This window comes from Oncorhynchus nerka, linkage group LG14 (assembly GCF_034236695.1).
Source record: "Oncorhynchus nerka isolate Pitt River linkage group LG14, Oner_Uvic_2.0, whole genome shotgun sequence".
NCBI lineage: Eukaryota > Metazoa > Chordata > Actinopteri > Salmoniformes > Salmonidae > Oncorhynchus > Oncorhynchus nerka.
The window spans coordinates 11,838,902-11,862,512 of record NC_088409.1 but is presented as its reverse complement, the minus strand read 5'-3'; the positions used below and the strand labels follow the sequence as shown (position 1 = coordinate 11,862,512).

Genomic DNA, 23,611 nt, shown 5'->3' with positions numbered 1-23,611 from the left:
GTGGTCAATCTGGTGGTCTTTGGAATCAGAATGACCATGAATGCAATATTATTTTACTTTAGCTGGGGGACACACACTAACACTCAAATTGTTAAGTATCTATATACGTTAGGTATTCCCCAAATCATACGGCAAGTTATGCAGGATTTAACACACGCAAAGGGCTCAACTGTCTGCATTCCCCCCCTTTTTATTTTATTCTGTTGCAGATGCATATATTTAGTTCGTCAGGAGCAGTGAGAATAAATCCTGAGTTTAGAATGCAGGAGACTTTCACGCTTTACTGAGAATCCGTGAATTGCACCTACATTAATTCCAGCTACCCAATTTCCAGAAGTAACCAAGAGTTGGACTACGGTGACCAAAGGATAGAATGTTGTTCACTATTCTCACAGAAATGATGGTTTTCCCCTTTAAACCTTGAAGTAATAACTGGGTGGCCGATAGCCTAGCGGTTAGAGCTTTGGGCCAGTAATCAAAAGGTCACTGGTTCGAAGAGCCCTAAGAATGGTCAAGAACTCCGCCCACCCAAGTCATAGACTGTTCATTCTGCTACCGTACAACAAGCTCGGGCCTCCTGAGTGGTGCAGCGATCTAAGGCACAATATCTCAGTGCCTGAGGCGTCACTACAGGCACCCTGGTTCGAATCCGGGCTGTATCACACCCAGCCGTGATTGGAGTCCCATAGGGCAGCACACAATTGGCCCAGCATCGTCTGGGTATGGCTGGTGTAGGTTGTCATTGTAAATAAGAATTTGTTCTTAACCGACTTGCCTAGTTAAATAAGAAAAAGGGAAAAAAAGCTGCGCCAGGTCGGGAACCAAAAGGCTCCTTAACAGCTTCTACCACCAAACCATAAGGCAGCTGAGAAACTCATACAAACACTTTCTCAAACATCACATGCTGCTGTTACGTTATCCTGATTACCTCGTCTCTTTTACCCCTACCTACATGTACAAATTACCTCAACTACCTCGTACCCCTGCACATTGACCTGGTAAGGCTTCTTGTATATAGCCTGATTATTTTTGTCTTACTATTTACTTTTTGTGCTAATCCCCCTTTACTTTTTAACTGCATTGTTGGGAAAGGGTTCCTAAGTAAGCATTTCACGATAAAGTCTACACCTGTTGTATTCGGTGCATGTCACAAATAAAATTAGATTTTTGACAAGGTGTCGATGTGCCCTTGAGCAAGGCACTGCAGCTATCCGGTATATGTGACCATTTGATTTATATATATATATACACATATAAAATGAATCTATAGGTACATTTCTTCTTTCCAGTCTAATGGCCCAGGGCGTTGTACCATAGAGCGCTCTTGTGGCATAAACATGAACTTTACTACATACTGACACGCCAATTACATTTATTGAAATAATTGTCAATTATCCTATTTCTGTAACACAAATGTATATTTAAGCAATAAGGCCAGATAACTGAACAGACAGATTTGCCTTTGAAAATGTGCAGCAGAACTTTAAGTTATTTTATCAAACGAGTATTGTAACGGTGAACATACCGATACTTGGACGATAAAGCAGGAAAACGCCGTTTGATATCAGTATGATATTCTAAGAATTTGTTCTGCACGGATCTCAATAGGGAAAGATTGCGTCCGTAACCCGTTCGTCTCCGCTCTCGTGTATTTCGTTCGAAACGTTACTTTGCTGCGCGTCTGGTGTTGAACCTTTGTGACCAGAGCAGAAACGGCACCTCATCAGTGTGGCATCACTCGGAAGGGAAGGGCACTCCTGTGTCGCCGAACATACAGGGTCAGGTAAATATGACCTAGACACAATAATGGTAGCCTGCTAGGGTTTTCATAGTGAACAGAACTTGAGAAACTTTGTTTTGGTTTGTTGCCATGATAAATAAATTACGGTCAGCATTATTCGGAGAAAAAAAAAAATGTCCAACGAGATAACTTAGCTAGCTAACGTTAGGTGGCAGCCATGGCTATTCAGCCAGCCGCCTAGCGATGATGGGAATGCTAGAGCTGAAAGTTTTCACCGAGATACTGCATCCATTTAGTAGCTATTTCACGCGAAATGACTGTCACAACTTAACAACTAACTTAGCCAAGTTCAATTGATTAAAAGCCATAAATCAAAGTTGATTAAGCATAGCTAGTTTTTCTAACGTTAGCCGTTGGATTTCTAAGGGGGTTGCCAGTGCTAGCTAGCTAGGCTTTTTGGAATTAGCAAATCAGCTGACTGGGAGAGTTTTTAGGATAGTTTAACTCATCTGTCAAATTCTGTTGCTAGTTTATTAAAGACAACATTCACATCTTATGTAACTAGCCTCGGTCAAAACATCAAACTTCCTAGAATAATAAACTTATCACCTTTTTATGGGGGCAAAACGAATCAACTCAAGTCAACACTTCAGTTTTTGCAGTGCTGATGAGCAAGTGATGAAAGACCTGAGGTCATGTTTTTATCAAATGTGGTGGGTGACACGCAGCACTTTGAATTAGCTTCTTGAGTGACAATCTGTGCCGTCATAATACGAGCATGCAAGAGCACAAACAGATCTGGGACCAGACTAACTTTAAATAGGCTTGACCATGACATCCTAAGTTAGACGGCTTCATAACACTCTGCTGTTACAGGATGGAGGTGTCAAGGAGGCGGATCTTACAGAAGCACCTGCAGCCAGCCAGACCACTGCGGCGCTGCAGTACTGACCAGGGTAAACTTAACTGGACTAGTTCACTCTCTCTCATGTTCAACTGTCAACCTACACGTCTTGCTACTTTTTAAGTCATCCTTGGCCCAATTTTATGAAGTGTGATCCTCACAAACAGTCATGGACTAAGAACAAAAATGAATGAATGTGTCGGCTAACAGGCAGTATTCAAGATCCGATTCCTTACCTACCCTTCTACCCAAAGTGTGTTCTTGCTCCCTCCCTGTTATATTTAAAAGCATAGGATTGGTGTAGGCAAAGGTTGTCAGTTTCTACGATATTTCTTACTCAAGTCAATTCCTTTTTAGTCGATGAGGGGAAGTGAGTGAGTGAGTGCAAAGAGAAGGGTAGAGAATCCAACTGCAGCCAGTGTCCCACTTTCTCTTTATACAGATTCCTGCTTTAGAAATGAGCCATCTGCGTGTGGACAAGCTGGAGAAAAAACAGTGAGTGATGCATAGTTTTACCCAGAGAACAGACAATTACTTGCTCGGATAAGTAGGCAGTCTATAAGATGAATCTATTTCTTGCATTGACCATGTTTTTATCCTGTGGAAAGATGAACAGTATTGGAGTGGAACAGTTTTTTGAAATCCTCCATCTCCATACTCAGACACCACAAAAAGACTCCACCCCAACTAAAGGTAAGCTATCTATCTATCTATAGAAGTGTGAGTTGAAAATGTTTTGAATTACTTTAGTCCATAGTTGTGTCCCAAATGACACTCTATTCCCTATAATGCACTACTGTTGACCAAGGCTCAAAGGAAGTGCACTATATAGGGAATAGGGTGCCATTTGGGACACAATCCACATGTTATCGTGTATGGATGTTGACTGATTCAAGTGATTCTCTCTCCTAGTGAGGATATCTTACACTAGAGACTTCCTGATTCAACTGGCCAGTTCCCCCATTGCCAAAAGAAAACCGGACTTCTTACCAGAACATCCTGTTGTTTTGGAAAAGGCGGTAAGCTCGTCATTCGACTCGTACTCAATTATGGCTTGTTTAGTAGTTGCTTTATTGAATCAGAGTGAATTCAGAAGCCTCTCCTTTTGATGTAACTTTCCTATCACTTGCCAACCTGCTCAGTATGTTTACCTTTAACCTGTTCTCAGTGCCATAGCTTAACGTGGCTTATTGCACATTCCTGATATTGAATGTTCATTCATTTCCACAGAGAGAACCTGGTGTGCCATGGTTAGAGAAGAGGTTTGATGAAAACAATGAAATGTAAGTAAAAATACAAGCGTGTCAATGAACTTGCCTGGTGCGAAGATACATTTGTAAAGAATATCTACAGTTATTAGGTGAAGATTTGAGAGATTCTGTGAAATCGGACCAAAGTGTTTAACTTTACCACAGCTTCTGTAGAAGTCAATAAAGCTTTTTTTTTTTGTGCAATATCTATTTTAACACAATTGTAGAAATAATGAATGATTTATTAATCCAACATGTTTGTGTGAATATTTTCTGGTTTAGGCTTGCCTAGGCTAACATGGAGCCAGGAAGTCTGGTTGCTGCTGCTGCTTTTCAAACCACACACCACTACAACTTGCTCTGCCATTGAGTGATATACCAACAACAACAACAAATCCCAGTTGAGCCCAGAACACCACAGGCATGGGGTGCGTCCCAAATAGCACCCTATGTCCTATTTAGTGCACTACTCTTGACCAGGGTCGATAGGGTTCAGATCATAAACAGCCATGACCATGAGAGGTATATCTTCTTTTTTTTAGTTCCTTTGACAAATGTTGGTTCCTTTGGTGGACACAAACCTGAAAATGTACCGTAGCCTACATGTTTTAAATGGTGTGTTTCAGTCTAAAAGAATAATGCGTGGTTGAATGATGTGCCTTGATGCTAACAAATGCCCCTTGCACTGTGTGATGTTTACATATGGCATAATACTAATAACGCCTCAGTGGAGACCATTGACTCTGAGTAACCTTACAATGACCTCCAAGACCAACACTACATTCATTTAACCCTTTCACTTTTTCATATGTTGGAGTATGGGTGTTTTTAGGTTTGATATTGTCACTGAAGATTGATTATTGACTTATCAACTAGTTGAATGTTGATGTATAGGCCTGCTGCATAACTTGTCTCTATTCCCCCATTGAAAACTGTTGCTTGAAATGATTTGGCTTCTAAGCCTGCCTTTGCACACTATCCTTCTGAGGGTCAGTCCTGTAGTCACATCAAATAGTACATCTCTCCCCCACTTCTCTGAGGGTCAGTCCTGTAGTCACATCAAATAGTACATCTCTCCCCCACTTCTCTGAGGGTCAGTCCTGTAGTCACATCAAATAGTACATCTCTCCCCCACTTCTCTGAGGGTCAGTCCTGTAGTCACATCAAATAGTACATCTCTCCCCCACTTCTCTGAGGGTCAGTCCTCTAGTCACATCAAATAATACATCTCTCCCCCACTTCTCTGAGGGTCAGTCCTCTAGTCACATCAAATAGTACATCTCTCCCCCACTTCTCTGAGGGTCAGTCCTGTAGTCACATCAAATAGTACATCTCTCCCCCACTTCTCTGAGGGTCAGTCCTCTAGTCACATCAAATAATACATCTCTCCCCCACTTCTCTGAGGGTCAGTCCTGTAGTCACATCAAATAGTACATCTCTCCCCCACTTCTCTGAGGGTCAGTCCTGTAGTCACATCAAATAGTACATCTCTCCCCCACTTCTCTGAGGGTCAGTCCTGTAGTCACATCAAATAGTACATCTCTCCCCCACTTCTCTGAGGGTCAGTCAGTCACATCAAATAGTACATCTCTCCCCCACTTCTCTGAGGGTCAGTCCTGAGTCACATCAAATAGTACATCTCTCCCCCACTTCTCTGAGGGTCAGTCCTGTAGTCACATCAAATAGTACATCTCCCCCACTTCTCTGAGGGCCAGTCCTGTAGTCACATCAAATAGTACATCTCTCCCCCACTTCTCTGAGGGTCAGTCCTGTAGTCACATCAAATAGTACATCTCTCCCCCACTTCTCTGAGGGTCAGTCCTGAGTCACATCAAATAGTACATCTCTCCCCCAGTCTCTGAGGGTAGTCCTGTAGTCACATCAAATAGTACATCTCTCCCCCACTTCTCTGAGGGTCAGTCCTCTAGTCACATCAAATAGTACATCTCTCCCCACTTCTCTGAGGGTCAGTCCTCTAGTCACATCAAATAGTACATCTCTCCCCCACTTCTCTGAGGGTCAGTCCTCTAGTCACATCAAATAGTACATCTCTCCCCCACTTCTCTGAGGGTCAGTCCTGTAGTCACATCAAATAGTACATCTCTCCCCCACTTCTCTGAGGGTCAGTCCTGTAGTCACATCAAATAGTACATCTCTCCCCCACTTCTCTGAGGGTCAGTCCTGTAGTCACATCAAATAATACATCTCTCCCCCACTTCTCTGAGGGTCAGTCCTGTAGTCACATCAAATAATACATCTCTCCCCCACTTCTCTGAGGGTCAGTCCTGTAGTCACATCAAATAGTACATCTCTCCCCCACTTCTCTGAGGGTCAGTCCTCTAGTCACATCAAATAGTACATCTCTCCCCCACTTCTCTGAGGGTCAGTCCTCTAGTCACATCAAATAATACATCTCTCCCCCACTTCTCTGAGGGCCAGTCCTGTAGTCACATCAAATGGTGCATCTCTCCCCTACTGCACTTTTTCTCAGTTTATTCTATAGTAGTTGAACGTGAATAACGGCTGCGTAAATTAGCACAGAGTTAGCGAAACCCGCCGCCTTGACTTGCCTGTGTACATAAGGGGTAGTTTATTATGCAACTTGTGTTCGGAGACTGTTGTGGTTCTAGTGTGGAATGGGAAAATTGAGTGCCTGTTTATTTTTGAAGTGTATTTATTTTATTTATCCTTATTTTGTTATAAGCTATTTGCCTATCGAGGCTTAGTCATGATGGCGGGCTTCATTCCAAGATGTTGGCTTTTTGTTGATACAAGGCTGAGAGGACTTTCCTATGCTAATGTAAAGGGACTGCCAAAGTGTAACCATGTATTTTCAGATATGCAGTAGGTTAAATAAGTGCCCCTCCCCACATTGATTTTGACTTTCAAGTTACACATTGTGAAGATAGCCTATTTAATTTTGTGTACTATGGTGCACATCCTCTCCTTGCTCCAAGATGTATGAGCTGATCTGAGATCTGCCCTAATAGCCCTGTACATTTCTGTGCTCTTATTAAAAATTTAAAAAATGTGTGACAAATGTTGTCTTGTGAAGTATCATTTTTACACCAGAAGCAGCTCAAATGCTGACTATACCTCATTCGAACCTTGCATTATCAAAATATGTAAAAATGAAACCTCGCCATGTAATCTAGTTTACATGTAAGACTAAAACAGCAATTTTAGTCACACTGCGTAAACGAGAAACCAGAGACAATAACCATTCTAGTGGTCATTCACTGGTGTAAAAACTGCGCCAGTGGTGCGCACAGATCCTGTGTAACATCTCCCCTACTGGCGTTTTGATGTTCATGAGTTACGTCTACAGTGAGTCCAGTCAGATTAATATAATAGTTCGTTTTAAAACGTTTACATGTTCTGCAATAACGATTTTCCTAATCATGTTTGCATGGACGCATCTGAAATCAGGCTACCTGATGGGACTTCAATAAATTCCCAAAATTGCCAATAAACGTTCTACCACCGAAATCATGTCATTTTTGCCAAGTCTATTTGATTCAGAGTTGGGACATAAAGTTTGTATGTGAACTATTTGTAAATTGCATAATTCCAGAGTCACTCGCGCATAAGAGGCGGTGCTAGCACATGCGCAGATCAGATACTCCGATGAAACTGTTTAGATGTGATGATAATTAGAAAGATTGCTAAAAAACTCAAATCAGGGTTTAATCGGCGTATGCTTCTATTTTGAATTTACGACGATTAAGATAAACAGATTAAAGTGTTTACTTGACTATTGCCGTACTGCCAACTGCCATAATCCGTATAATATCGAATTATAAATGCGCATGTAAACGTACTCACTGGTGACACCTTCATATACAGTCAATGGCAGGGTCAACACAGCCACAGCCACAAAGTCATAATTATGGCTAAACCCCGCCTATTTCTACAATTTATCTTCTTAAAATCAGATGTTAAACCCAAACAGCACTGCTAACCTTTTCATGCCTCAAATTTGAATTAAGACCAAAAACAAATTGTAGTTTTCATGAATTTTTAAATAAGATCTACACAATTTTGACTTTGTGGCTGTGATAACTAGTGACAACCCAACGTCAGTGACAAGTTCCTTAGCACAGCTTTCAATTACTGCATCTTATACATGTACTACATTGCAGATAGATATTTAGGAAACGGGACGCATCTAACGGAGCATCGTGCATATGCGAATCATCCACCTGCTACAGGTAATCTACATATATTCAATCGCTGTTTCTCTGACATACCAGCCGGCATATTTTTGGTAGGAGTCGATGTTAGCCTACAGACTACGATATGGGATACATCACATCCTCGCAGAAACCGATGTTCGTATCACTAACTGGACCAGTAGTGACGATATCTATGTCTGAATTTGACAAATCCAACATTTGGAAATCAAGTTAATTTTCATGTGTTTGCTCCGGTGGTTTGTGCTTCTTACGTTTTTTTCAGGAATATGGCACCAGGACCAGGTTTCAGTGATGAAAAGAATGAGACATTGTGCGAGAGGTACAGTAACATCTAATAAGTAATGGTTGGATCACGTCATTGTCTATAACTATATCATCAAAGTGATTTGATTCGTGTTTTCGTCTGAAAATTAAATGAATTCAACGTCAACATGACAAATAACACCCGGATAAAGCTTTTACTTTTGTACTGTCAATTTTACATTGACTTTTGTACTGTACATTTTACATTGACTTTTGTACTGTACATTTTACATTGACTTTTGTACTGTACATTTTACATTGACCTTTGTACTGTACATTTTACATTGACTTTTGACAGTAGGCTAACCACTCCCTTTAATCAGTGGACTATATTTGAGTTAATCCGTAAAACCAGGAAACGACAGAGAGGTGTGTCATCCAGAGAAATGGACTTCCTGCACAGAAGCACGTATCATTGAGCATTACATTACACCCTACAAGGATAAAGGAAAATGACTCACAACCAGGCGATTATATCCTATTGACAAACAGTAATACGAAGACAATGTTGAACATGTCGAAACCAAAACCAAATATGCTTCATGAACATGGACCCAGAAGTTTAGGAGGTCGTCCAATAATAGACTGGTCTTCCCTAAATGTCCTTGTATGATTGATTTTCTTAGTGAAAGTACTGTCTATGTGCATAACCCCCACCTGGATGGGATGAAAGATGACATTCTCTACCACTTTAACCTGGGGACCTCCACACACAACCTGCCTGCCATGTTTGGCGATGTCAAAGTAAGATTACTGATTGATTCATTAGGCTACTAGCTAGATTGCGTCAGTAAATGGACATTCATAACATCTTATTTCCTGCATTCAATAAGGTCAGCTTTTCTGTATTCCTCACACATTGGGCTGGTTTACCAGATACAGATTAAGTTTAGTCCTGGACTAAAAAACCCTTTCAATGGACGTTCACCATAGACCATGTGTTTTAATCCAGGACTAGGTTTATTGTATTGTTGTCTCTACCTTCTTGTCCTTTGTGCTGTTGTCTGTGCTCAATAATTGTTTGTACCATGTTTTGTGCTGCTACCATGTTGTTACCATGTTGTTGTCATGTTGTGTTGTTGTCATGTTGTGTTGCTACCATGCTGTGTTGTCATGTGTTGCTGCCATGCTATGTTGTTGTCTTAGATTTCACTTTATGTAGTGTCTCTCTTGTCGTGATGTGTGTTTTGTCCTATATTTTAATTTTTAATCCAAGCTCCATTTCCCGCAGGAGGCCTTTTGCCTTTTGGTAGGCCGTCATTCTAAATAAGATAATAATTTGTTCTTAACACACCTGCCCAGTTAAATAACGGTTAAATAAAATAAAAATTAGAGTAGGATTCATCTGTGTTCAGGAAAGCAGTCCTGTATTTCTATTGATGTTTTGTATTCCTTTCCAGGACGTTAAACATTTACGTCGTCTGCTCTTATGTTCATGTCTCAGTTTGTGTGTGTTGGGGGCAGTCCCTGGAGAATGAAGTCCTTCATAGAGTACATTGCTGGAGAGCTGAGTCTGGAGGACCCCAAGGCTGAGTACCCCAACATCTGTGCAGGAACTGACCGCTATGCCATGTACAAGATTGGCCCCGTGTTGTCTGTCAGCGTAAGTGAAGAAATACAAAACCACTAGCCATTTCAATCACTTCTGCTTTATTATAGAGTCACTAGATGTTAGTAGGTTTAACACTGGTTTCAATCACTTGTAGTTTATTATAGAGTCACTAGATGTTAGTAGGTTTAACACAGGTTGCATCACAAATCAAATGGTACTCTATATTAAACTACTTTGGACAAGGGCTCTGAACAAAGGCCTTCACTAGGTAATATGCTGCAATTTGGGACACACTCACAATGTTGCACCTTTGGGTGGAATTGTAATCGATGTCCTGGGTTTGAAAGGTAATATAAAGTAATAGAGAAGGTTTCTTTGTAAAATAAATGGACGTGTCAGTGTAGCAGTGTGTTCTGCCCGAACAGACTGAATTTAGTGGCTTCATCAGTCATCCTTCTAACTCAACCGCGTTGCCATGAACTAGTGCAGACGAGGTCGCCACGCTATCTGACGTGAGACTGTGGTGGTGGAATGTGGTACATCTATGACATCACGTGTCTCTCTCTCTCTTTGTTTTTCAGCATGGCATGGGTATCCCCTCCATCGCCATCATGTTACACGAGCTCATCAAGCTCCTCTACCATGCTCGCTGCACTGATGTTACCATCTTTCGCATTGGGACCTCCGGTGGATTAGGTAGGCCTAGAGAGTTTGTTTAGACGTTTTCTGTCTGGTTGTACTTCTCATGTGCTTTGGATATGATTTAATTCCTTTCTGATTAACCACAGCACATCTGAATCCCACTGTAGTCAAACTAGTAATAACGCTAATATGGGGTGTTTCAATCAATCAATCAATCAATCAATTAAAGTCCTTTGATGAATCTAAAGATGTGTTCCAAACGGCACCCTATTCCCTATATATGTATATATTTTTATTGAACCTTTAACCAGGCAAGTCAGTTAAGAACAAATTCTTATTTACAATCACGGCCCTATGGGACTCCCAATCACGGCCCTATGGGACTCCCAATCACGGCCCTATGGGACTCCCAATCACGGCCCTATGGGACTCCCAATCACGGCCCTATGGGACTCCCAATCACGGCCCTATGGGACTCCCAATCACGGCCCTATGGGACTCCCAATCACGGCCCTATTGGACTCCCAATCACGGCCCTATGGGACTCCCAATCACGGCCCTATGGGACTCCCAATCACAGCCAGATATGATGCAGCCTGGATTCAAACCAGGGATTGCAGTGACGCCGCTTGCACTGAGATTCAGTGCCTTAGAACGCTGCGCCACTCGGGAGCCCAAAAGTATGGCCCAAAAGTAGTGTACTTTATATGGAATAGGGTGCCATTTGGAACACAGGCCTAAAAACAAGCCATATTTGCTGTACATTGTCTATCCACTCTGTTCCCCTTTCTCTCTCCAGGCCTTGAGCCTGGCACGGTTGTTGTCACCAAGCAGTCAGTAGACGCCACCTTCCTGCCCAGGTTGGAGCAGGTCATCCTGGGGAATACTGTGGTACGCAGCACGGACCTGGACCAAGGTCTGGCTGAAGAGCTGCTCCAGTGTAGCAAGGACCTGGGTCAATTTGAGACGGTCGTCGGAAACACTATGTGCACAATGGATTTCTATGAAGGTGTCGGTTATTATACGCTACTTCCCTTTTCTGCTTGTTGTCTCCGAATCGGTCTTTTTTTTAAATGTTATGCTGTGTTAACTTGATACCTGATCTGTCTGTGCCCCTGTCAACTCCATTGCTGTCATTGTAAAGCCCAACATGTTAGGCATGACAGTGAGTGAGTTGGCATGATGGCACAAACAGACTGGCACTCAGGTTATATGGATGTGCCCTACTAGAGTTACTGTGTGTATCTAGCTGGTATTTCGTGTGTCCAGGACAAGCGCGTCTGGATGGGGCCTTCTGCTCCTACACAGAGAAGGATAAACAGGACTACTTGACCAAGGCCTATGAGTCTGGGGTTCGGAACATCGAGATGGAGTCTTCCGTGTTCGCTGCCATGTGTAAACTCAGCGGGCTGAAAGGTACGTCCCACGGGTGTAGTTGTAGCTCTCCATGATGACAGTACCGTCCGTATTAGCAGTGTTGTTCACTGTCATGTGTAAACTCAGCGGGCTGAAAGGTACGTCCCACGGGTGTAGTTGTAGCTCTCCATGATGACAGTACCGTCCGTATTAGCAGTGTTGTTCACTGTCATGTGTAAACTCAGCGGGCTGAAAGGTACGTCCCACGGGTGTAGTTGTAGCTCTCCATGATGACAGTACCGGCCGTATTAGCAGTGTTGTTCACTGCCATGTGTAAACTCAGCGGGCTGAAAGGTACGTCCCACGGGTGTAGTTGTAGCTCTCCATGATGACAGTACCGGCCGTATTAGCAGTGTTGTTCACTGCCATGTGTAAACTCAGCGGGCTGAAAGGTACGTCCCACGGGTGTAGTTGTAGCTCTCCATGATGACAGTACCGGCCGTATTAGCAGTGTTGTTCACTGCCATGTGTAAACTCAGCGGGCTGAAAGGTACGTCCCACGGGTGTAGTTGTAGCTCTCCATGATGACAGTACCGGCCGTATTAGCAGTGTTGTTCACTGCCATGTGTAAACTCAGCGGGCTGAAAGGTACGTCCCACGGGTGTAGTTGTAGCTCTCCATGATGACAGTACCGGCCGTATTAGCAGTGTTGTTCACTGCCATGTGTAAACTCAGCGGGCTGAAAGGTACGTCCCACGGGTGTAGTTGTAGCTCTCCATGATGACAGTACCGGCCGTATTAGCAGTGTTGTTCACTGCCATGTGTAAACTCAGCGGGCTGAAAGGTACGTCCCACGGGTGTAGTTGTAGCTCTCCATGATGACAGTACCGGCCGTATTAGCAGTGTTGTTCACTGCCATGTGTAAACTCAGCGGGCTGAAAGGTACGTCCCACGGGTGTAGTTGTAGCTCTCCATGATGACAGTACCGGCCGTATTAGCAGTGTTGTTCACTGCCATGTGTAAACTCAGCGGGCTGAAAGGTACGTCCCACGGGTGTAGTTGTAGCTCTCCATGATGACAGTACCGGCCATATTAGCAGTGTTGTTCACTGCCATGTGTAAACTCAGCGGGCTGAAAGGTACGTCCCACGGGTGTAGTTGTAGCTCTCCATGATGACAGTACCGGCCGTATTAGCAGTGTTGTTCACTGCCATGTGTAAACTCAGCGGGCTGAAAGGTACGTCCCACGGGTGTAGTTGTAGCTCTCCATGATGACAGTACCGGCCGTATTAGCAGTGTTGTTCGCTGCCATGTGTAAACTCAGCGGGCTGAAAGGTACGTCCACGGGTGTAGTTGTAGCTCTCCATGATGACAGTACCGGCCGTATTAGCAGTGTTGTTCACTGCCATGTGTAAACTCAGCGGGCTGAAAGGTACGTCCCACGGGTGTAGTTGTAGCTCTCCATGATGACAGTACCGGCCGTATTAGCAGTGTTGTTCACTGCCATGTGTAAACTCAGCGGGCTGAAAGGTACGTCCCACGGGTGTAGTTGTAGCTCTCCATGATGACAGTACCGGCCGTATTAGCAGTGTTGTTCACTGCCATGTGTAAACTCAGCGGGCTGAAAGGTACGTCCCACGGGTGTAGTTGTAGCTCTCCATGATGACAGTACCGGCCGTATTAGCAGTGTTGTTCACTGCCATGTGTAAACTCAGCGGGCTGAAAGGTACGTCCCACGGGTGTAGTTGTAGCTCTCCATGATGACAGTACCGGCCGTATTAGCAGTGTTGTTCACTGCCATGTGTAAACTCAGCGGGCTGAAAGGTACGTCCCACGGGTGTAGTTGTAGCTCTCCATGATGACAGTACCGGCCGTATTAGCAGTGTTGTTCACTGCCATGTGTAAACTCAGCGGGCTGAAAGGTACGTCCCACGGGTGTAGTTGTAGCTCTCCATGATGACAGTACCGGCCGTATTAGCAGTGTTGTTCACTGCCATGTGTAAACTCAGCGGGCTGAAAGGTACGTCCCACGGGTGTAGTTGTAGCTCTCCATGATGACAGTACCGGCCGTATTAGCAGTGTTGTTCACTGCCATGTGTAAACTCAGCGGGCTGAAAGGTACGTCCCACGGGTGTAGTTGTAGCTCTCCATGATGACAGTACCGGCCGTATTAGCAGTGTTGTTCACTGCCATGTGTAAACTCAGCGGGCTGAAAGGTACGTCCCACGGGTGTAGTTGTAGCTCTCCATGATGACAGTACCGGCCGTATTAGCAGTGTTGTTCACTGCCATGTGTAAACTCAGCGGGCTGAAAGGTACGTCCCACGGGTGTAGTTGTAGCTCTCCATGATGACAGTACCGGCCGTATTAGCAGTGTTGTTCACTGCCATGTGTAAACTCAGCGGGCTGAAAGGTACGTCCCACGGGTGTAGTTGTAGCTCTCCATGATGACAGTACCGGCCGTATTAGCAGTGTTGTTCGCTGCCATGTGTAAACTCAGCGGGCTGAAAGGTACGTCCCACGGGTGTAGTTGTAGCTCTCCATGATGACAGTACCGGCCGTATTAGCAGTGTTGTTCACTGCCATGTGTAAACTCAGCGGGCTGAAAGGTACGTCCCACGGGTGTAGTTGTAGCTCTCCATGATGACAGTACCGGCCGTATTAGCAGTGTTGTTCACTGCCATGTGTAAACTCAGCGGGCTGAAAGGTACGTCCCCACGGGTGTAGTTGTAGCTCTCCATGATGACAGTACCGGCCGTATTAGCAGTGTTGTTCACTGCCATGTGTAAACTCAGCGGGCTGAAAGGTACGTCCCACGGGTGTAGTTGTAGCTCTCCATGATGACAGTACCGGCCGTATTAGCAGTGTTGTTCACTGCCATGTGTAAACTCAGCGGGCTGAAAGGTACGTCCCACGGGTGTAGTTGTAGCTCTCCATGATGACAGTACCGGCTGTATTAGCAGTGTTGTTCGCTGCCATGTGTAAACTCAGCGGGCTGAAAGGTACGTCCCACGGGTGTAGTTGTAGCTCTCCATGATGACAGTACCGGCCGTATTAGCAGTGTTGTTCACTGCCATGTGTAAACTCAGCGGGCTGAAAGGTACGTCCCACGGGTGTAGTTGTAGCTCTCCATGATGACAGTACCGGCCGTATTAGCAGTGTTGTTCGCAGACATAAAGCTTTTTTTTAAATAAAGAAACAAAACCTTTGACTTTATATGCGTTAAAGATGAAATAAAGATGCATATGTATTTGAATAGATGTATTAAATATATGTGTTTTTACATCATATTCATTCCCTTGAAGGTCCTAATGTTGAACCTTTTGGTAGGATCAAAGTTCTGTATTGTGTTGCTGGTAAATAAATAGGCTGATCCTTGATCTGTTTGTGTTGTCGTGCCAACTCCCTGTCTCATGTTCGAGGAGTTGGCATGATACTGTAGCAGACTGGCACTCAGGACTAGTAAATAATCCATCTCTGTCCTCTGTCACTGTGTCCCTCTGAAGCGGCCGTGGTGTGTGTGACGCTATTGGACCGTCAGAAAGGTGACCAGCTGATCAGCTCTCATGAAGTTCTCCACAGCTACCAACAACGTCCTCAGATACTGGTCGGTCACCTGATCAAGAAGATGCTCCAAACCTCAGCCTCAGTTGCAGTTCTTGACAAAAAAACGGTGCTCCAGGCACCTACTACATAACCCATTCAAAGGCACGTTTGTCTTGCCCTTTCACCATCTGAATGGCACACATAGACAATCCATGTCTCAATTGTCACAAGGCTTAAAAATCCTTCTTTAACCCGTCTCCTCCACTTCATCTACACTGATTGAAGTGGATTTAACATGTGATATCAATAAGGGATCAAAGCTTTCACCTGTATTCACCTGGTCAGTGTCATGGAAAGAGCTTAAGCTTAATGTTTTGTATACTCAGTGTAAGTGTAATTTAGTGCAGCACTGATTCACAGTCATTCATTCCATATAGCCTGGCTGCTTTCACTATGGATTTTCGCAATCATTCTCAATAGCAATCATTGACCGTATAGAAGCCAATATATATCTATATCTATCATATCTATTGTTTCTGGATTGTAAGCTAAGTGTAATCAAATTAGTATAGTAATCATGAGAAACATCAAACACACCTCTTACCTGACACTACCTCTGTTTTTATACCAAATAAACCAATGCTGAGCAAAGTAAAGTAACTTGTTCCATAAGTTGTTGCTTTGTGTAACATTAGAAAATATATTATACACAGTTTGTTTTTAAAACGTTTTTTTAACCCCAAGCCTTTAAGATGAAATGTTTTGTTTTAATTCACCAGTATGTATATTTTAGTTTTATATGCTGTAGCTATGGTAACGAGCAAGTTATGAATATTAAAGATAAGACTTCTCTGCACCTCTTTAGCTACTTTGAAGACTTATCAACACTGCATTGTACTGTACTATCAAATGTTGCTCTGAAACCATAATCATACATACAACGTGTCGTCCTGTTACTGAGAAAATATGTAACTGAGTGTTTCTAATGTCACCTAATGAGTAATAAAACCACAAATACTGTAAATATTTCAGTGTGATTAAAATGGGTTTATGTCATCAACCTTAGGAAGCAGCTAATGGGGATCCTTAGTAAGTACAGATACAGAAGCCGTCCCTGTACGGGAGGTTTCCTGGACACAGATTAAACCTGGACCTGGACGTAAAAGCAAGATCAGTGTAGACTCTCCATTGAAACTATCTTTATAGTCCAGGACTATCTGTGTCCGGGAAACTGGCCCACAGTGTCGGGCAGGCCTTGGATTTTCTGTCATGCATATTTCAGTTGATTGACATTGATCATTGATTGACTCTTGCACCTAGCAGCATTGCCTTGTCTCATTGATAAATGCACGAATTCTCTCTACCAACATTGTGATGATGCCCCATGTTTCCCCTTTTTGTCTGTGTCTGAAGCCATTCACAAGGTCTGGTAGCCTATAGCATACGTGAGCTAGGGGCGCGTTCAAGTGGGACCTGTGAATATGTTTAGGTCATGAATGCGTTCCATAGGTTTATATACTGTAATATACACTATATATACAAAAGTATGTGGACAGCCCATCAAATTAGTGGATTCGGCTATTTCAGCCACACCTGTTGCTGTATAAAATCGAGCACACCGCCATGCAATCTCCATAGACAAACATTGGCTGTAGAATGGCCTTATTGAAGAGCTCAGTGACTTTCAAATGTGGCACCGTCATAAGATGCCACCTTTCCAGCAAGTCAGTTTGTCAAATTGTTGCCCTGCTAGAGCTGCCCTGATAGAGCTAGCCTGGTCAACTGTTCAGTAAGTGCTGTTATTGTGAATTGGAAACGTCTAGAAGCAACAACAGCTCAGCCGCGAAGTGGTAGGACACATGAGCGCACGAACGGGACCGCCAAGTGCTGAAGCACGTGGAGCGTAAACATTCTCTGTCCTTGGTTGCAACACTCACTACCGAATTCCAAACTGCCTCTGGAAGCACAATCAGGACAAGAACTGTTCGTCGGGAGCTTCATGAAATGGGTTTCCATGGCCGAGCAGCCACACACAAGCCTAAGATTACCATGTGTAATGCACAACCTCACTAATGCCTTTGTGGCTAAATGGAAGCAAGACCCCACAGCAATGTTCCAACATCTAGTGGAAAGTCTTCCCAGAAGAGTGGAGGCTGTTATTGCAGCAACGGGGACCAACTCCATATTAATGTCCATGATTTTGGAATGAGATGTTCAATGAGCAGGTGTCAGCACACTTTTGGTAAAGTTTTGTATTTGTAAGTATTTAAACATTTCAAATAGAATACTTGATTCGTTTTTCCTCTAAATGTACCTCTGTAACATTTTTACTGTAGGCTATTCCTTCGGTACCACTAGGCCTAATTCTATTGCTTTGGATGGAATATCTGATCTCGACGAGAGATGCGCGTCAAAGGACGGAGGGTGGCCAAGCAATCTGCTCATGCGCAGAGACGCTCATAATTCAACCGCTCCCATCTTCCAGCTCGCTCCGCACCTCTCATCCTGATCTCAACCCCCGGTCTTGTCTTCTTCGCTGACACAGTGCCTTAAAACAATATTTTCGCCCTTCAGACCATAGCCGCAAAACACCCGCAGACAGCCATGGCCAAAACTGCAATTGGTAAGGATGCGAGTAACATTTTTCAGCATGGATTATTGTTAGAGTTTGTTATAGGGATGGAGGCTGAGATCTGCGCGGACACCTGCATCGTCCTCATTATTTTATTACAGTATATGGGCCCGTAGGGACGGCAGCCAAAAACTGCTCTTCTAGATTGGACATCTTATGAATGTTCTGATTTTATATCAAGTGAAAGATTTATTTTGGTTAATATGTTGGCGCGATAGTTTTTTTCTTATGTATAGCGGTTTTATTTACAACGCTGCACATACTGCTGGTGATACGGCGGCGGCTCTAGTAGAAGCATAATGCAGAGAGACCCCACCCAATACGCCGGTCTGACTACCATTTCAACACAGCTTGACAGGCTGAGATATAATTTCTTTTTTCATTTATGTACTTTTATGAGTATATTCATATAACGGTTATATCGCTTGTTTGAGCTCGAATATGATAGAGAATCAATTGTAGGTGAATGAAAGGGGCGTGCTGACAATGCATTGAATTCAGTGGTTCATTTGTTGGGCTACAATAGTTAGTCATGTATTTGTTACCATCATTTGGCTGATATGTATTTAGGATCATTTGGCAGTTCTGTGTGTTTTATATTACAGTAAATGTGGGTTACATTTAATATATTAAACAAAAAGTATAAATGAATAAGGGCCTTGTCATCAATATCAGCCATGATATGCCAATGCTAAACAATAAGGCCTAGAGTATATTGTTTTAGTGGAGGATTCTACACTGAATTAAACTGTTCTATGTTAATATATCACACAATAAAGGGGGAGAGAAAACTATTTGTTGCTTTATGTTTTGTTTGAAATTTTTCTGAGTTGTTTCTTAGTGGAACTGATTATCCAAAAGAGTTGATTCTCTTTTCTGTCTAGTCTGACAATAGAATTAACCAACACTTAAAAGGCATAGGCCTACTTCCTGTTCTCTGATCTCTGTTTTACCTAGACATATTTGCTCTTGGGCTTCCATAGTGCCGGAATGTATTCTATGTTCAGTAGGGCCTATATTCTATTATGGAATGGAAATGGATCCATGCAGTTCCATAGGATCTTAGTGATTCTGATGACATGTGGCAGCAGGCTGTGTTGAGCAGTGGGCCATGGCACGCAGGTGTAGCAGGCCGCCAGACAGCAGGCTGTGTTGAGCAGTGAGCCATGGCACGCAGGTGTAGCAGGCCGCCAGACAGCAGGCTGTGTTGAGCAGTGAGCCATGGCACGCAGGTGTAGCAGGCCGCCAGACAGCAGGCTGCGTTGAGCAGTGGGCCATGGCACGCAGGTGTAGCAGGCCGCCAGACAGCAGGCTGCGTTGAGCAGTGGGCCATGGCACGCAGGTGCAGGTGCGTTGAGCAGTGAGCCATGGCACAGCAGGCCGCCAGACAGCAGGCTGCGTTGAGCAGTGAGCCATGGCACGCAGGTGTAGCAGGCCGCCAGACAGCAGGCTGCGTTGAGCAGTGAGCCATGGCAGGGTGTAGCAGGCCGCCAGACAGCAGGCTGTGTTGAGCAGTGGGCCATGCCAGACAGGCAGGCTGGCTGTGTGAGCAGTGAGCCATGGCCGCCAGGCAGGCTGTGTTGAGCAGTGAGCCATGGCCAGGTGTACAGGCAGGCTGTGTTGAGCAGTGAGCCATGGCACGCAGGTGTGCAGTGGGCCATGGCACGCAGGTGTAGCAGGCCGCCAGACAGCAGGCTGTGTTGAGCAGTGAGCCATGGCACGCAGGTGTAGCAGGCCGCCAGACAGCAGGCTGTGTTGAGCAGTGGGCCATGGCACGCAGGTGTAGCAGGCCGCCAGACAACAGGCTGTGTTGAGCAGTGAGCCAGATAGCAGGCTGTATTGAGCAGTGGGCCATGGCACGCAGGTGTAGCAGGCCGCCAGACAGCAGGCTGTATTGAGCAGTGGGCCATGGCACGCAGGTGTAGCAGGCCGCCAGACAGCAGGCTGGGATAGTGGCCAGCCCTGCAGCAATGGGCCGCTCCACACGCTGCTGGCCTTTGCAGCAGTTGGCTAATCAGTATTGACAATCTGCAGTCTTCTTCGGACAGAGCTCTCTCTCTCTCGCTCTCTGATGCTGTACCTTAGTGAAATCAGGGCTACTAGAACCTAATACAGTAGGGTGATAGTAATACACTAGCTATTTATTTTGGTGTTGGTGTTGAGGTAGAGACTTTGTGTGTGCCATATGGGGCCCTGATCCAAAGGGTGCCATTTTGAATTTGGACAGAGCCTGTCTCTTCTAAATCCCTCCGTCACTATTGAAGTGATGACAATTTAAACACTATTAAGATAGAGTAGCATCTAGCCTTTAGCTAATGCCCATTAGCTTACTGTTATCAGATCATGATAGAATTCATTAATAGAGCTCAAGTTCAACAGAAAATCATGATCAGTTATTGGCTGCTCTGGCAAGGCTTTTTATTATTTTATTTAACCAGACAAGACAGTTAAGAACAAACTGTTATTTACAATGACGGCCTAGGAACAGTGGGTTAACTTCCTTGTTCAGGGGCAGAACCACAGATTTTTACCTTGTCAGCTTGGGGATTTGATCTAGCAACCTTTCAGGTTACTAGCTCAATGCTCTAACCATGAGGCTACCTGCCGCCCCAACCACTACCCACTAGGCTACCTACCTGCCGCCCCAACCACTACCCACTAGGCTACCTACCTGCCGCCCCAACCACTACCCACTAGGCTACCTACCTGCAGCTATAATACTGTCAGTGTGAAGCAAGCCTGTATGAATGTTCTCTATGGGCCACTCTGGCTCGGACAAGGCTTTAATACTGTCCATGTGAAGCAAGCCTGTATGAATGTTCTCTATGGGCCGCTCTGGCCCGCACAAGGCTTTAATTCTGTCAGTGTGAAGCAAGCCTGTATGAATGATCTTTATTCCACAGTCAATAAACAGCATAATGACAATGTTATCTCCTATAGGTGCCATTATAGTGTCTGACTTTGGTTGTGTCAAAAATGGCACCCTGTTCCCTATAGTGCTTTACTTTTGCACTATATAGGGAATAGGGTGCTAAAGCACTATATAGGGAATAGGGGGCCATTTTGGACTCCTCCACGTAGCAGTGTTAACAGTCTGGTGTGTTTGTATTCCCTCAGCATACAAAGAGAAGATGAAGGAGCTGTCTGTTTTCTCCCTCATCTGCTCCTGCTTTTATCCAGAGGCACGCAACAAGCTGGTCGTCTGTGAGTTCGAAGGTAAGAACCAGGTCACACGAGAGGTAAGAACCAATCAGGATAGGAAAGTTACTACAGATATTGCAGGAGTTTCCTCTTGAAATCCGACATGTCTGTGGAAAGGACAGCTTGGTTGCTGATTATCTCCCAAGGGTGGGCAGGTAATACGTTTTGTGTTTTGCGTTTAGCCAGTTTGTTGCCCTGGCTCACATTTTGTTTTGAGTATTGTCTTGGCTGAGCTCGTTCCGAGGGGACGAGAGTTATAGAAGCGTACGTGAGTTTTTCAAAAACACGTGAGTTTTAGGAAACTATAAGAAAAAGAAAAAAGAGGAAAAATAAGATTGTAAAATAAAAAATATTTTAAAAAATAAAATATTTACTGTATATATATATAAAATACAAGTCAGAAGTTTTACACACCTACTCATTCAAGGGTTTTTCAACAGGACAATGACCCAACACACCTCCAGGTAACCTCAAAGGCAAAGGGTGTCTACTTTGAAGAATCTTAAATATAAAATATATTTTGATTTATTTAACACTTTTTGATTACTACATGATTCCATATGTGTTATTTCATCATGTTGATGTCTTCTACAATGTAGAAAAGAGTAAAAATAATATAAGACCAGTCCCCAGAAGACCAGACCTCAGAAGACCAGAACCCAGAAGACCAGACCCCAGAACACAGAAGACCAGACTCCAGAAGACCAGACCCTAGAAGACCAGTCCCCAGAAGACCAGAAGACCAGAACCCAGGAGACCAGAACCCAGAAGACCAGACCCCAGAAGACCAGACCCCAGAAGACCAGACCTCAAAACCCAGAAGATCCGACCCCAGAAGGCCAGACCGCAGAAGACCAGACCCCAGAAGACCAGACCTCAAAACCCAGAAGATCCGACCCCAGAAGGCCAGAACCCAGAAGACCAGACCCCAGAAGACCAGACCACAGAAAAAAATAATACATCTTTTCACTTGTTTTCAGACATGGAGGTGAAGCCAATCAACAAGCGGGCGTCGGGCCAGGCCTTTGAGGTGATTCTGAAGCCCCCCTCCCCGGTGTCAGATGCGGCCCACAGCATCGCTTCGCCCCCCAAGAGGGAAGTGTCCCTAGAGGACATCCAGAAGAAATTGGAGGCAGCTGAGGACCGGAGGAGGGTGAGTAGTAGAACTATAGAACTAGAATGATAAAAACAGTAGGTACTCTAAGAAAAAAGATCCCAAAAGTGTTCTTCGGCTGTCCCCTTAGTAGAACCCTTTTTGGTTCCATGGTTCTACCTGGAACCAAAATGACGGCTGTCTGATAGCAGCTTTTTTCCCTTAGAGTGTATAGAATTCTAGATCTTTGAGTAGGCAACCCCAGGGCCTGCGTTTTGATATAATCATTAATATACATATAATTAGAATCAACAGAACAGCTGTCCCATTCAAGTTCATATTCCGTGGTGGATGGATCGGCGGCTATATTGAATGTACCAGTCAAATTACTATTGTCTGGGCCTCCCGGGTGGCGCAGTGGTCTAAGGACGCATGGCTTTCGACTTTTGTCTCTCCCGAGCCCGTACGGGAGTTGTAGCGATGAGACAAGATAGTAATTACTAACAATTGGATACCACGACATTGGGGAGAAAAGGGGGTACAATTAAAATAAAATACAACTTTTTTTTAAATGACTATTGTCTGAGGTGCTTTGACCATTCTAGTGATTCCAACTCTATGGTGACATCCATGGTCTCTCTGTGGTCCAGTCCCAGGAGGCCCAGGTGCTGAGGGCCCTGGCAGAGAAGAGGGAGCATGAGAGGGATGTGCTGCTCAAGGCCATGGAAGAGAACAACAACTTCAGCAAAATGGCAGAGGAGAAGCTCACCATGAAGATGGAGCAAATCAAGGAGAACCGGGAGGCCCACCTGGCAGCCATGATGGAACGCCTGCAGGAGAAGGTGAGAGAAGACTGGCCAGTAGTACTGTAGAAGTAGTAATGGAGTAGTAGAACCAGTAGTAGATGTAGTAGTAGTAGTAATAATGGAGTACTAGTAGTAGTATTAGTATTAGTATAAGTAGTCGTATTAGTAGTAGCAGTAGTACAGTAGTAGTAGTAGTAGTAGTAGCAATGGAGTAGTAGTAGTAGTATTTGTAGTAGTAGCAGTATTAGTAGTAGTAGTAGTAATGGAGTAGTAGTAGTAGTAGTAGTAGCAGTAGACGTAGTCGTAGTAATAATGGAGTAGTAGTAGTAGTAGTAGTAGTAGTAGTAATGGAGTAGTAGTAGTATTAGTAGTAGTAGTAGTAATGGAGAAG

General features: G+C 44.2%; 3 protein-coding genes across 6 annotated transcripts in view; all 3 read left to right on the top strand.

Moving 5' to 3' along the window:
* Positions 1-16: 16 nt before the first annotated feature.
* Positions 17-5,359, top strand: gra (granulito). 2 transcript variants are annotated; one of them, XM_065027408.1, is made up of 7 exons: positions 17-998; positions 2,618-2,697; positions 3,088-3,140; positions 3,254-3,338; positions 3,558-3,664; positions 3,876-3,928; positions 4,178-5,359. In XM_065027408.1, exons 2-7 carry the CDS (start codon positions 2,619-2,621, stop codon positions 4,185-4,187), a joined length of 387 nt encoding a protein of 128 aa, XP_064883480.1. In that variant the 5' UTR covers positions 17-998; position 2,618; the 3' UTR covers positions 4,188-5,359. The 2 variants fall into 2 exon arrangements, with proteins under 2 accessions (XP_064883480.1, XP_064883479.1); XM_065027407.1 differs by lacking the exon at positions 17-998 and adding an exon at positions 1,430-1,783.
* Positions 5,360-7,859: 2,500 nt separating this feature from the next.
* upp1 (uridine phosphorylase 1) lies at positions 7,860-16,512 on the top strand. 3 transcript variants are annotated; one of them, XM_065027401.1, is made up of 8 exons: positions 7,864-8,106; positions 8,354-8,410; positions 9,021-9,138; positions 9,839-9,997; positions 10,528-10,642; positions 11,388-11,597; positions 11,858-12,004; positions 15,449-16,512. In XM_065027401.1, exons 2-8 carry the CDS (start codon positions 8,358-8,360, stop codon positions 15,637-15,639), a joined length of 993 nt encoding a protein of 330 aa, XP_064883473.1. In that variant the 5' UTR covers positions 7,864-8,106; positions 8,354-8,357; the 3' UTR covers positions 15,640-16,512. The 3 variants fall into 3 exon arrangements, with proteins under 3 accessions (XP_064883474.1, XP_064883473.1, XP_064883475.1); XM_065027402.1 differs by lacking the exon at positions 11,858-12,004 and having other exon boundaries at positions 7,860-8,106; XM_065027403.1 differs by lacking the exons at positions 7,864-8,106; positions 9,021-9,138.
* A 1,432-nt stretch (positions 16,513-17,944) lies between these two features.
* Positions 17,945-23,611, top strand: part of stmn2a (stathmin 2a) — a 12,361-nt gene continuing 6,694 nt past the window's right edge. Inside the window, exons 1-4 of the mRNA XM_065027400.1 lie at positions 17,945-18,111; positions 21,238-21,336; positions 22,302-22,474; positions 23,065-23,256. Of these exons, the coding sequence (XP_064883472.1) occupies positions 18,093-18,111; positions 21,238-21,336; positions 22,302-22,474; positions 23,065-23,256 (483 nt within the window). The 5' untranslated portion in view covers positions 17,945-18,092. The remainder of the gene's footprint in view (positions 18,112-21,237; positions 21,337-22,301; positions 22,475-23,064; positions 23,257-23,611) is intronic.

Excerpts from the sequence above, each read along its gene's own strand:
- gra (XM_065027408.1), top strand. The coding sequence starts at position 2,619 with ATGGAGGTGTCAAGGAGGCGGATCTTACAGAAGCACCTGCAGCCAGCC. Across the intron at positions 2,698-3,087 it reads GCGCTGCAGTACTGACCAGG|ATTCCTGCTTTAGAAATGAG; the intron begins GTAAACTTAACT and ends CTCTTTATACAG. Across the intron at positions 3,665-3,875 it reads CTGTTGTTTTGGAAAAGGCG|AGAGAACCTGGTGTGCCATG; the intron begins GTAAGCTCGTCA and ends TCATTTCCACAG.
- upp1 (XM_065027401.1), top strand. The coding sequence starts at position 8,358 with ATGGCACCAGGACCAGGTTTCAGTGATGAAAAGAATGAGACATTGTGC. Across the intron at positions 11,598-11,857 it reads CACAATGGATTTCTATGAAG|GACAAGCGCGTCTGGATGGG; the intron begins GTGTCGGTTATT and ends TCGTGTGTCCAG. Across the intron at positions 12,005-15,448 it reads TAAACTCAGCGGGCTGAAAG|CGGCCGTGGTGTGTGTGACG; the intron begins GTACGTCCCACG and ends GTCCCTCTGAAG.